The sequence below is a fragment of the Rhinichthys klamathensis genome, unplaced genomic scaffold, assembly GCF_029890125.1.
Source record: "Rhinichthys klamathensis goyatoka isolate OS25496 unplaced genomic scaffold, OSU_Roscu_1.1 h1tg000147l_1, whole genome shotgun sequence".
NCBI lineage: Eukaryota > Metazoa > Chordata > Actinopteri > Cypriniformes > Leuciscidae > Rhinichthys > Rhinichthys klamathensis.
The window spans coordinates 480,643-495,582 of NW_026606682.1; the positions used below are offsets into that span (position 1 = coordinate 480,643).

Consider the following 14,940-nt stretch of genomic DNA (forward strand, 5'->3'; position numbering starts at 1 on the left):
CAAATTTGGCAAAAAGTTTTAAAAAAAAATTCTACCTACAATACCTTTAATGTTGTCAATCATATATTTTAAAAATATTAATAAAAATGTGCATTTATTTTATTTCTTAAATATATACATGTGTGTGTGTATTTATATATACAAAATAATTATACACAGTACACACAAACTTTTATTTTGGATGCGATTAATCGTGATTAATCGTTTCACAGCCCTTATGTATATATTGACATGTATACATAAACTAATATATATATATATATATATATATATATTATTTTTTATATTTTATAATTCAAGCAGAATGATCTTTTACTAACAGTATTAAACAGTTATCCATGCTTGCTGTATAGATTTTATTTACTGTACAGTATAGTGTGAATGTTTATTTTCAAAAACAAATAAGCAAATAAATAAATAAAAATAAGCTGTGTTTATTTGCGTATATTCTCAAGTTACATACCTACGGATCTGTAGGTCAAACTGCACAAATTTGTGTGTGTCCTTGAGACGTGGTACAGTGAATCGCAGTCCGGCCCATAGCTGCAAAAAAGTAAACAAAATACATTTCCAAATCATATTATCCCATTAGGATATCCCATCCCATCAACTTTATTCCTCCATATATATATATATATATATATATATTATATATATATATATATATATATACATACATACATACACACACACACACACACATTTAATTCATCAGAAAATTTGAGCTAAAACGACCAAAAAATTTGAGAAAACAAAAGCAATTTATAATAAAGGAGCCAACAATATTTGCCATGTCACAATACTGAATTTCAGCTGTCCACGAATTACCCCAGAGAATTCTCTACAGCACACTCACAGAACCTACAAATCACCCATAATGCACTGTCTACCATGGCAACAGAATGGATGTTGAGGTTGGTGGAATGTTTCTTTCCTGTACTCCATCCAAAAAACACAAGTGGAAACACTAAAATGTATCCTCTCTCATTCATCTTAGTGATGTCATGTTTAGCTGCACTGTCAAAAGCACTCCAGTTAGTTACTACCCTCATCCCTAAAGTGCTGAAGTCACCTACACAACTCCAGACTGCATGGGAGTTCCAGCCTCCCTTTTATAATTGTGGTTTTATGCTCCCACCGCACGCACACACACAAACTCTGGCAAATATACGAGCGGCTCTTGTTTTCACTCAACTCCGTGCGTGAGAGTTTGCGTGTGGGTGTCCGTGTGCGTGGGGGTAGGTGTGATTTCTGAAGATCTCATTAAATAAGATACGATTACAGATACAGGCCAGTTGTTGCGAGGAACCTCTTTGGTGGTCCTGGAATCTAAAAATAATGACCTAAAATAACGCTAATAATACAACTGCTGAGTAAAACCCCCAGATAACCTGCCTTGAACTAACAAGAGCAGTGTTGTTGCACTGACTGAAACATACAGAGGTGTCTGGAAACACATTGACATGGAGCAGTTCGAACAATCACCCAATTATACTCCATCTCTGCAGACACATTAAAAAGCCACAAATCCCTCCATCTTCACACAGTGGCATTTTGGAAAGGGGAACTCCACTCAGGGTAGAGCCTATGACTGTCACTTCCTGCATCGCTAGTGGGAACTTCCTGCCTGTCCAAACATGATCCAACACAGCCCTTAACAGGACCCCCAGACAGCACTATGAGCTGACTAACAGGGTAGGTGACTAATAAAGGTTACATGACTAACAGGACACACAATTATGATTGCTGGAGGTCTGGGTTTTATTTGGGAGAATGCTAGTTGTCAGTAATCAGAATTGCCACTTTTCCAGACGTTTTTGATTACTGGATAAGGATTACTGGATTGTTAAAAAATAAATTTATAGAAATTGCACACACAAAAAGCAATTTCTAGCCAAGGAAAATGTTTATAGTTGAGAATAAATATACCTATAAATATAGAGATATATATAGAGACAATCGAGATATATAGATTGATTTATAGATATAGATACGATTGATGTAGATAGATATAAAGACAATATATATATATATATATATATATATATATAGAGAGAGAGAGAGATAGATAGAATAGAGACGATAGATGTAGATAGCTATATATAGATATAGAGACGATAGATGTATATATATATAAATATATATATATATAGAGAGAGAGGGACGATAGAAGTAGAAATATTTAGAGAGAGACAATAGAAGTAGATATATATAGAGAGAAAGAGACGATAGATGTAGATAGATATAGATATAGAGACGATAGATGAATATATATATATATATATAGAGAGAGAGAGAGAGAGAGAGAGAGAGAGAGAGAGAGAGAGAGAGAGAGACGATAGAAGTAGAAATATTTATAGAGAGAGACGATAGATGTAGATTTAACGACAATGAATGTAGAGATAGACGATGGATGTGGAGAGAGACAGACAGACAGTTATTCTCTATAGAAATGTATTTTCCATGACATCATACGATTCTACACATTTCCATGACTGTCAAATTACCAATTTTACAATTTTCAGACACACTGGGAAACTAGTAAGATTCAATCGCATTTGATAAAAGGTGCTTTTTCAATCACAATGTGAAACCTCAAGTCACTCTCGTGTGTAAACACACACAAACAGAAAGAAGAGTGTAAGTGTGCTTACGCTGGTGCCGGATTTCATGGGGTTCCCCAGGTCACAGCTGAGGTAACGGGTCTGATTTTCCGTCTCATAACTGCAGGTCAGCTGGGTCAGACTCTGTCCAGAGAAATAGAGAAAAAGACCTGTAAATTTCGGAAAACACACGCGCACACACACACACACACACACACACACACACACACACACACACACACACACACACACACACACACACACACACACACACACACACACACACACACACACACACACACACACACACACACACAATACTCCTGACTCATATCTTGACTGTTTAGACCAGTTCTGGTACTACTGTTGAACTACACTTTTGCTCTAAATTATCCTTAGGGATGGAAAATATGTTCAAGTAATTCATTAAAACTGGTGTTAGCCCTTTTTGATGCCCATGATTCTCTTGTGAGAGACACTCCTTCCTTGAATACTCATCTATATATTCATGTATAAAGAAAATAATAGTTATTATTATAAAGACATGTTGTTTACCAAATCAGATAATTGATTACTTCATTGTCATTATTATCCAATTATTCAAATTGTTCAAATATTTTATTTGAATATTTGAATATATTACATTTTATCATTTAATAAAAAAAATATTTTCATTAAAAAAAATCGTAAAATTCAATACAAAAGACTGAAATTGTCTTTTTCTTTCTCTTAAATGTCCCACAGTTCCCCTAACCACCAGTTTGAAAACCGCCGCATTAAAACACCGACCGCTGTCAAGTTTTGCCTCACTACGGAATTTCTCATCACATGTCTCCATTAATAAAAAACACATCTTTTCTTGAGTATCAAAGTAACAGAACAAAGGTCTTTCTCAGCTGAAATGCTGAACACATGTAGGAGTTAATGGACGGGATCTGGCACACGTCCGTGTAATAGGCAGCACCTGGAGGGAGGGTCTCCATATCTCACCTCATTATTGCGGGCTATTCCGCTGTAGTCGGCCTCTGGTGGCAAGACCACATACAGCTCGGCTTCATAAGCTCCGCCTCCATCGTTCTTCGCGTTGAAAGTCAGGGTCAGAGAGTTGTCATCGCCCATGTACACTTCCTTCCTGTCCCTGCCGTACCCAAAACATGAACAAAACATTAAACTCTTGCATTGGCAGCTAATTTACCTTCTATAGGGTCTGGGTCTTCTATAGAGCTTATCAAGTGCTGATTTAATCTTAGAGCAATAGTACAAACATTGTGGGAGGAGTTATTGGCCACTGTTTATTTATACAGGTAGACTTTTGTTCAAATCTCTAACCCTGAATATAAGTAATAGCTTTAGTGTGTTAACAAGCACAACTAATTAATCAATTAAAAAGTAGATGGATATACACCTACATTTTGAAATTTTGTTGTAAAGTATAAACCATGGTGGAAATTACCATTCAAAAGTTTGGGGTGGGTATGATTTAAAAAAAAAAAAAGTTAATGAAATAAGCTTATGCTCACCAAGGCTGCATTTATTTGATCAAAAATACAGTAAAAGATGTAAAATATTATTGCATCTAAAATACCCGTTTTCTATTTGAATATATTTTAAAATGTAATTTATTCCAGTGATGCTGAATTTTCAGCATCATTACTCCAGTCTTCAGTGTCACATGATTAGGGGTGTAACGATACACAAACCTGACGGTTCGGTTCGTCCCACTGTTTTGAGGTCTCGGTTCGGTTCGGTTCGGTTCATTTCGGTGGGGTGGGGGGGTTTAGAAAGCTAAAATTGCTTTTATTTTTTATTAAACAGTGCTTTAATGAACAAATTGTGTCCTTGTCTTTAAATTAATTCAATTACAAACGTTTCTCAAGGATAACAAAATTATCTGCTAATGCTGTAAACTACAGCCCTTACTTGCACATTACTATAACATTAAAGCTTAACAATAGAGCCTAGACTTTTAGCCTAAATGATATAATAATAATCAACACTCAAATAACAAATTGTATGAAAACATGTAAACTGCACATAAGGCAATTTTTGCATTAACATGTTTTTACTCTAATTTGTTATTGTTATATAATAATTTACACAGTTGCTGTTATTTTCATGACAACTATTTTAAACATACATTAAATAATCAAGATATCATAAACAGGTTAAGTAAAATATAATATATAGGCTAATATATAGCATTTATTTAGTGAAAGAGTTAGCAAACCAGCAAGCTGTGGACACTGAATGACTTGCCTGAGGTAAATATAAAGCTATGTGAAAAACTAAGCGTTTTATTGACGTATTTCCGCTGTTGAAACACTGATTGAGTGTTTACACGAGTTATGATGCCTTTCAGTAAGTATACTGTATCTTTCAACATACCTTCGGGTGTCCATTCATGTTTATTCTGTAACTGAGGAAGAGATGATCGCGCTCCGCGCTGCCGCATGCAGTGATATCTGTCACGCCACATCTAAGAGCGCCAAAACGGCATTTATTGTTTGCATTTCGTGATCAAATAGACATAATTTGAAAGATTACACCTTGCTTATTATCAAAAGTAACAAAACACTGAGCTTATTGCGATTATATGTGGTTAATGGTGGTTAGGCAACAGCCCTGTATTCGTTGTGTACACATAACACATGAGGTGCAATGAGCCGGTGCTGGGCGGGGCAGCAGGGGGCGGGGTGTGTTCGGTTCGCCATGAGAGTATCGCGATACGTATCGTGGGTGGTGTATCGCGGTTTTTCGGTTCGGTTCAAATATCGTTACACCCCTACACATGATCCTTCAGAAATCATTCTAATATGCTGATTTGGTGCACAAAAAAACTTGTCTTATTATTATCATCACTGTGAAAAAAAAACAGTTGCGCTGCGTAATATTTTGTGAAACCATGATACATTTTCTTCAGGATTTTTTAATGAACAGAAAGTTCAAAAGAACAGCATTTATTTGAAATATAATTCTCCTGTAACATTATAAATGTGTTATTTTTGATCAATCCGCGCTGAATACAAGTATTAATTTCTTTCAAAAAAGAAAGTGTAATTCTGCTGATCTAGCGGTGAAATATCACCCAGATCTTTCCAACAGGAAGCCCTTCCTCCTGCATTACACACACATTTCCTATTAAAAACCTCTAATTTCCATTGTAGCAATAAAGTTCAACATGCAACGACAAAGACTGTGAAACATTCCGCAAAGTTCCCTTTTTCTATTCCTACATGTTCCCTCCTCCCCCCTTTCTTTTCTCTCTACATCTCAGACACAATGAGAAATTCCATGCGAGGGCCACACAGACGCTTCCAATTACCGCCTGGCCTCGTAAAGCCATGCTGGGGAAGCGCCACATACTGGATTCAAACACTGGCACTCGGCTGGTGGGAGACTCCAACCTACATGGAACCCGTCGCTTGCTGCACTTTCATAACAAACCCCTTCAGATGGGCACATGTGAGGTTGGGGTCATGGCACAAGAAGGTCAAGATTTACATTCAATTGCTAATCAAAATAAATATCACGATCCTCACAACAAATTAACACCAGTGAGCTCTAATAATCACATGGAAGTGATTCAGTACAAAAAGTTAATTTGAGTGAAACCGAGAACTTGGCTGGGTTTCCTCAACATGGACCTGGGAAGCAGATGCTGACAGTGGTACTAAAGAACAGCCATGTTGTCCCAGGCATTCTCTGGGAAGCTGTCGAGATGTAGTTTCACATTTTCTCCTAAAGAATAACCCCTCCAGTGAATTGCCAAGTCGTATTATTCCCTGTGCTTGTTGAATGTCAAGATAATCCAAATCACTCTGCGGAGAGAATTAATGCCCTACGCAGTTTCATAAATATGTGACTTAAGACAAATGCAACAAATCTGTAATGTTTTTGGTAAGGCGCATATTTGCGGTCGAAGAATAACAGCAAATGCAAACAAATCGGTGTATAAAAGACAGAGAAAATACCCACAGATTTCACAAATCAACTGCAGGGAACTGCTGTCGTAACTGCAGGGAAAAGGGGGCTGTGGAGATTTCCAAGCCCCAAATTTTCCTTATCCGTTTCATCTACTTTTTTTTTTTTTTAAGCTAGGTCAGCCAATCCCAGCACCTGTTGCTTAGCCCTCCTTCCTGTTTTTTTCTTCCTGAAGTCAGTGTGTATCTGTGCATGTGTGTGTGTCACTATTGTCACCTGGGAAAACTCTATCCATTACTGAGACTTTCTAAAAGCTGTGACTCATCACATATATTTATCTAAATGTCTCATCTAAACAGTAGCTGGAATAGCAATTACTCATTTCTCGAGCATAATATTGTTCTACGTTATATGCGTTACTGCAAACTTTGCAACAAGCAAACAAAACCCCAGGCCTTTATTTCTTTTTTTTTTTTGCATTTCTTGCTAATCATCTTACCCGTGCACGGAGAGTTTCAGGTCAGGGACGCAAATGTTGTCCTCTCCACAGTCCAATAAAATCTGGGTCTAGAGCAGAAGCCAGAAAAAAGGTAAGTTACTCAATGTCAGAGAGAGATTATTGTATTGTCAATTTGCAACCTATTTTACTTTTGTAATGTGACTTATTTCTGAGTGAAACAGGGTATTACATGAGAAAGAGAAACCTGATTTGGTCTTTCAGAAATTGTTTGGATGATGAATATTGGGCAACCAGAATGAAACCAGGCAACAGGGTTGCCAGGTCTGCGTCCCAAAACTAGCCCAAAGTTTAATCAAAGTAGCCCAAAACTAGCCAAATGACCCTTCCCCAAATATCAAAACTCAAAATATGCCACTCCCATTCCTAGAATGCATATTTTACAGTTACTGTATGCGTTATACACAATTCAACTTGAAAATCACTATATAGCAGTAATCAAACGCCGTTTTGAGGCTTTTAAAAGTTAAAAGTCTGTTTTAATAAAAGAGCTCGCTATCAGTGCCCTTACTCACAAAACTCATCATCGAGCACAGTTGTATCATTGTTAGAATGTAAAATATCTCAATACAAGCATTTCAGTCAAATAAATATAAATAAAATAATAATAATAAATCAACCCGCGGCAAGTTTAAAAGTAGACTAATTCCGCGGGAAAACAGCTGACATGGCAACCCTGCCAGGCAGATCTATGCAAATACAGAACAAGTGTAAGCTTTTATTTGTGTTTATTATTAATTATTTTGTTTATTATTGTAATTACAAATGTATTCCAAAATACATAAAAAGCAATTCATGCCAGTTTTTTTTATTTTGTTTCTAAATTTGAATTTGGCATAATCTTTATTATTATTATTATTTTTGTAGAAATTTTTTTAATAAATCAATACACAGGGTCCATTACAATTTCATGTTGACTTTAAAGGTAAAAGTAGAAACTTAGCCATTCATTTATTAAGATTGTGATAAAAAATTTAAAAAAAGATTCTTTAGCACCATTTTTTCCCTCATCGGACTCCAATGTCATTCAAACAGGCATATAATACAATTCGTATAACCAATAATGAAATTAAACATCTTTAGGCACTTCACACAGAAAAAAATCCAATAAACTCCTATTAAACAACTGCAGCTATTTTCAAAAATCCAAGCAAAGTACTCATAATAAGATATTTGTAAACAACAGCCCGCAGCAGCGAGCTTCATTATACATTCCGTTCAGTCGGGTCAAGTATTAGCGCACGACCGTGTCATCGTCAGAGGATTGTGCCGCCTAAAATACAATATGACTATAAACATGACCATTTGCATTGGTAAACTTCACTTCTCAGCCGCCCGAAATAACAAGTTTTAGAATAGTAAACAATCCTGAATGAATTCTGGGCTGAAGAGCAGATGTGTATTGGATTCAATAAATGTATAGAGCTCATTTAAAGGAATAAAGAGCTATGGCTGTTCTATCTGCCACCAACATCCACATCAGAGGCTGCCAGTGCCACCCCTAAACCACATGCTAGCTGCAGGCGACACCACCCAACTCTCACCACACACACAAATATATCGCATAAAGCACACACACATTAATGAGAGAGAATCCATATCCATATACAATTCATGAATGAATCTAAAACATCAAGAGAAGGGGAAAGTCGTGCCACGGCTAATTGCTTCCACCTGATGCCGTATTTCCAACATGTGCGAGGATGACGCAACATGACGATGAGGATAAAAAAATAGAATGGGAGATTAGAAAGGGCAAAGTGGCTTCCCTGTAATCAGCAATCGCTGAGCTCTAATTACAACCCACTCCTTTCCACAACTCTGAACCTCCTGGAGTGGGTTGTTTGGGTTCACTAAAGCAACCAAACAATTAGAAGCCCAAGAGGAGATACAAGAGGAGGTCTTGTGTGCATATGTCCAAGCTGACCCTCAGCCAAAACCACCATCAAGTGTTTACGGAAGTGTCAAGGTCTGCAAACAGCATGAGTGGGTCAGCAAACTGGAGGGCGCCAAGCGAGATCACTCACAACATTTATCAAAGGAGGCCCAAAACATCTCTCATCAAAAGGCAAGACGAATATGGAGCCTCACATTAATAGTCCCATGCAAATAAAAACCACATTCAAGCTTTTTGTCAGATCTATTCATTTATTCCATTAATCCTTGAAAAGAAAAGCCTTAGAAGTTGGGCATAATCTCTTATTTTTTATTAGGAAGAAATGTTATTTAATAAAGAAGTATTTTATTATGTTGTATAAATGTAATTACTCTATTATATAAACATCCACAATGTTTTAGAGTAATTATTATTCATAATTAATATTAATAATATTGTTGTTACCACAATATATTTTTATAGAGTATAAATATTGTAAATATCTATAAAAATAAAAAAACATACACATATACATATATACTGTATATACACTTTATTAGGTACACCTGTCCAACTGCTCGTTAACACTTAATTTCTAAGCAGCCAATCACATGGCGGCAACTCAGTGCATTTAGGCATGTAGACATGGTCAAGACAATCTCCTGCAGTTCAAACCGAGCATCAGTATGGGGAAGAAAGTTGATTTGAGTGACTTTGAACGTGGCATGATTGTTGGTGCCAGAAGGGCTGTTCTGAGTATTTCAGAAACTGCTAATCTACTGGGATTTTCACGCACAACCATCTCTAGGGTTTACAGAGAATGGTCCGAAAAAGAAAAAACATCCAGTGAGCGGCAGTTCTGTGGGCGGAAATGCCTTGTTGATGCCAGAGGTCAGAGGAGAATGGCCAGACTGGTTCGAGCTGATAGAAGGGCAACAGTGACTGAAATAACCACTCGTTACAACCGAGGTATGCAGCAAAGCATTTGTGAAGCCACAACACGCACAACCTTGAGGCGGATGGGCTACAACAGCAGAAGACTCCACCGGGTACCACTCATCTCCACTACAAATAGGAAAAAGAGGCTACAATTTGCAAGAGCTCACCAAAATTGAACAGTCGAAGACTGGAAAAATGTTGCCTGGTCTGATGAGTCTCGATTTCTGTTGAGACATTCAGATGTTAGAGTCAGAATTTGGCGTAAACAGAATGAGAACATGGAACCATCATGCCTTGTTACCACTGTGCAGGCTGGTGGTGGTGGTGTAATGGTGTGGGGGATGTTTTCCTGGCACACTTTAGGCCCCTTAGTGCCAATTGGGCATCGTTTAAATGCCACGGCCTACCTGAGCATTGTTTCTGACCATGTCCATCCCTTTATGGCCACCATGTACCCATCCTCTGATGGCTACTTCCACCATGTCACAAAGCTCTAATCATTTCAAATTGGTTTCTTGAACATGACAATGAGTTCACTGTACTAAAATGGCCTCCACAGTCACCAGATCTCAACCCAATAGAGCATCTTTGGGATGTGGTGGAACGGGAGATTCGCATCATGGATGTGCAGCCGACAAATCTGCGGCAACTGTGTGATGCCATCATGTCAATATGGACCAAACTCCCTGAGGAATGCTTCCAGCACCTTGTTGAATCTATGCCACGAAGAATTGAGGCAGTTCTGAAGGCAAAAGGGGGTCCAACCCGTTACTAGCATGGGGTACCTAATAAAGTGGCCGGTGAGTGTATATATATATATATACACACTCACCTAAAGGATTATTAGGAACACCATACTAATACTGTGTTTGACCCCCTTTCGCCTTCAGAACTGCCTTAATTCTACGTGGCATTGATTCAACAAGGTGCTGAAAGCATTCTTTAGAAATGTTGGCCCATATTGATAGGATAGCATCTTGCAGTTGATGGAGATTTGTGGGATGCACATCCAGGGCACGAAGCTCCCGTTCCACCACATCCCAAAGATGCTCTATTGGGTTGAGATCTGGTGACTGTGGGGGCCATTTTAGTACAGTGAACTCATTGTCATGTTCAAGAAACCAATTTGAAATGATTCGAGCTTTGTGACTCATGGTGCATTATCCTGCTGGAAGTAGCCATCAGAGGATGGGTACATGGTGGCCATAAAGGGGTGGACATGGTCAGAAACAATGCTCAGGTAGGCCGTGGCATTTAAACGATGCCCAATTGGCACTAAGGGGCCTAAAGTGTGCCAAGAAAACATCACCCACACCATTACACCACCATCACCAGCCTGCACAGTGGTAACAAGGCATGATGGATCCATGTTCTCATTCTGTTTACGCCAAATTCTGACTCTACCATCTGAATGTCTCAACAGAAATCGAGACTCATCAGACCAGGCAACATTTTTCCAGTCTTCAACTGTCCAATTTTGGTGAGCTCTTGCAAATTGTAGCCTCTTTTTCCTATTTGTAGTGGAGATGAGTGGTATCCGGTGGGGTCTTCTGCTGTTGTAGCCCATCCGCCTCAAGGTTGTGCGTGTTGTGGCTTCACAAATGCTTTGCTGCATACCTCGGTTGTAACGAGTGGTTATTTCAGTCAAAGTTGCTCTTCTATCAGCTTGAATCAGTCGGCCCATTCTCCTCTGACCTCTAGCATCAACAAGGCATTTTCGCCCACAGGACTGCCGCATACTGGATGTTTTTCCCTTTTCACACCATTCTTTGTAAACCCTAGAAATGGTTGTGCGTGAAAATTCCAGTAACTGAGCAGATTGTGAAATACTCAGACCGGCCCATCTGGCACCAACAACCATGCCACGCTCAAAATTGCTTAAATCACCTTTCTTTCCCATTCTGACATTCAGTTTGGAGTTCAGGAGATTGTCTTGACCAGGACCACACCCCTAAATGCATTGAAGCAACTGCCATGTGATTGGTTGATTAGATAATTGCATTAATGAGAAATTGAACAGGTGTTCCTAATAATCCTTTAGGTGAGTGTATATATATATATATATATATATATATATATACACACATATATATACACACACACACTTTAATTTTTACAGTATATTTTATGTTAAACATATGTAATATTCATAATAATAGTGTATTATTCTTAATAGTAGCCTACTCCTAATAATAATAATTCTAAATAACAATAAATTATTACAAAATGATATTTTTAGTGTAATCAAATTTTAAATTGAAAATAGTTTAACAGTTTGTTTATTTATTTATTTTAAATCATATGAAACCAACATGAACAAGAATTTTCCTTTTGATTATCATGGATACACTCGTTTATCATGAATGAAAGAGCTTCCACTTGGCCAGAATAAGCGAAAGTTTTAGAAGACCGCTCCATCTGCAATGTTTCCAAGACCTCTGATTAGATTGACCATATGCAGAAACACAGCGGCCCATGTGTTCGGCACAGTCTCAATGACTACCGAGAGAAAACTGCCACCCAAAACGTTAAACCTAAACAGACGGCATATGGCCTGTGAGGACCCGCCCGGAAAAAAACAGAAATCTATTAACCCTTTATACACACAAACACCTCTACGGTGGAGTTTCCACAATGCACAGAGAGCTTCTCCTGGTGGGACAGTGAAAAGTTCTCCGCTGTACACGCTACACATTTCCTCCGGCTCTCAAACGGCTTTCCAGACAATTTGGAGAACATCCCAGATGTATGTTTTGATAATTTCATCATGAAGGGGGAGAAGAACACACCGCACCATGCAATATCTCGGTTTACTCCTGCAAAGCATTGTGGGATATCTGCAGCAGCAAATGTACGTACTTTCTGTTCGATGAGCTCCGCCGTCTGGTAGTTGAGGATGGGCCGCAGGCCGTGCCTGTCTGCCGCGGATTGAGGGTTCAGGCTGAAGTTGAGCGCAACGAAGATGGGAGACAACTTATCCCTGAAGTCCTTCTCATCCTACACTCCGAGGAAAACAGAGTGGGAGTTTGTGAGAAAGGTCAGAATGCAGGATGAAATGACACTCTTAATCCCTCGCTGCATTTTTTTTGTGTGTTGCCGCACTTATCTTACTTATCTTCACTTTAATCACTTATCTTGTACTAATAAATGGAAAAATCACTTCAACGGTGCAGGTCATTTTTCCACAGCAAATTTCCATTGGTTAACCCCGCCTACTCTTAATTCTCATTGGCTCACAATCCCCTTGTTTATAAAATGTACATTAATCAACAAATGTCTTCTGAATGCCACATTGGGACATGATTACATGCCTAAATTTAATAGATTAGCAATAGAGGGTGAGTAAAATGATGACGGAATTTTCATTTTTGGGTGAACTATCCCTTTAAGTTGTTTATCGTGAGATTAGTATCGTGTATCGAACCGAAACATGACATAAGTGTATTGTTATATTTCTAGTAATACCATTAATCTCCCGGTTTACAAAGTTTTGTAGATAAAAACTCACCCGCAAGTAGATCTTAGTGTCGCTGCAGATTCTGCCTCCATTTGGCACAGTCATAGTCCTCTTCTGAGCGGGAAGATGGGTGTCTAAAAACAGAGCTCTCCGTACGGCCCCCTTCTGCTGCTGCTTCAGACGGTCCAGCTGAACTTCAACGTTAAACTCTACAACACAGACCCATTAACAGATATATTTAGAAGTCTTTTGGGCACGGTGCTTTTAAGTATTGACTCCACACACAGGTGCAGGACGGCACCATGCTGACACGGCACTAAATCTGAAAGCCGATTGGTCAGATCAGAACTTTTTGCTTTGGCAAGAGTGGAAAGTTCTCCCAAACATTTAGGTTTTATCATCATCCAAAACCTGAAGAGAAAGACTGTAAGAAAAGCCATTTTGCTTTTGATGGGCAAGAAGGAATGTGCATGCCATTCAGATGTATGTTGGGCACCTGTGCTCAGTTATCTGAGCGTGTGTAGTAGGTGTTATTATTCACACATAGTCTAGGCCTCTAATGCCAGGGCACATGGTGGTATCATTAGCACGGGGGGAATAGAGGTATGGAAGGCATTTTATGCCAATTTTAAATAAACCAATTAAATGATAAAAATGAAAACTAAAACCAGATTAACCATTTCATTATAGAAAACTGCATGCTAAACATGTGACAAAATTGAAAATTAAATTCAATGATTTTTTAGGTGACAATACATCATCCCTATCAAATTGAAAAATAAAATGCAATTGGTGATTTGACAGCATGATGATGCATTGTCACTGTGAACATTAAAATTAAAATTAAATCATTTCATTTTCAATTTTGTCACATATTGTGCGTACAGTTTTCTATAATAAAATTCTTAATCTGGTTTTAGTTTTCATTTTTATCATTTAATTGATTTATTTAAAATTGGCATAAAATGCCTTCCATTTAGAGGGAAGCAATTACTGAATAAATACATTGTAAAGGTTGCGTATGGACAAAGAAAGGCTTATGGATGGGATGGGCAACAGAAATATTAAGCAAAGCTCTGGAAAAAAAAAACATTTATTTTAGGTTGTGAAGAAATTAAGTAAGAATTAAACCTAGAATAACTTTCCGCTGCAGTGTTGCAGGTGGTTGCTTATCTAAAAAGGAATATTATTTAAGATAACTTTGTAAATAGGATCCTATAGGTATGTGAACAGGAGCAGATGTGGCTTACCGAGATCATTTGGTAGGTGCTTCCCATTGGCTGTTAGGCAAAAGCTCAGGTTGACACTGTAAGAAGCACAGCAGACAAATGATGAGAGATGAAGTGGACTTATTACAATGAGGCATTAGAAACACATTGGTTGCATCGCTTTGGCTATGAAATATTTGCTGTTATCGTTTCATCAGGCCAAATGGCTTGGCAGCCAGAACAAAAGGAAGGAAGGAAAGGGGATTTAACTGATGCGATGTACCCTTCAAAAGTTTGGGGTCGGTACGATTTTTTCATGTTTTTGAAAAAAAGTCACTTATGCTCACTAAGTGTGCATTTAATTGATAAAAAATACAGTAAAAAAAAACTATAATATTGTGAAATATTATTACAATTTT

General features: G+C 38.0%; 1 protein-coding gene across 1 annotated transcript in view; it reads right to left on the reverse strand.

Moving 5' to 3' along the window:
- The window catches only part of itga5 (integrin, alpha 5 (fibronectin receptor, alpha polypeptide)), a 66,502-nt gene that overhangs the window by 12,207 nt on the left and 39,355 nt on the right, over positions 1-14,940 (reverse strand). Inside the window, exons 16-22 of the mRNA XM_056257890.1 lie at positions 14,564-14,619; positions 13,365-13,522; positions 12,716-12,853; positions 7,024-7,091; positions 3,594-3,741; positions 2,655-2,747; positions 464-543 (exon numbers count right to left, since the gene is read on the reverse strand). Coding sequence (XP_056113865.1) covers positions 464-543; positions 2,655-2,747; positions 3,594-3,741; positions 7,024-7,091; positions 12,716-12,853; positions 13,365-13,522; positions 14,564-14,619 — 741 coding nt within the window. The remainder of the gene's footprint in view (positions 1-463; positions 544-2,654; positions 2,748-3,593; positions 3,742-7,023; positions 7,092-12,715; positions 12,854-13,364; positions 13,523-14,563; positions 14,620-14,940) is intronic.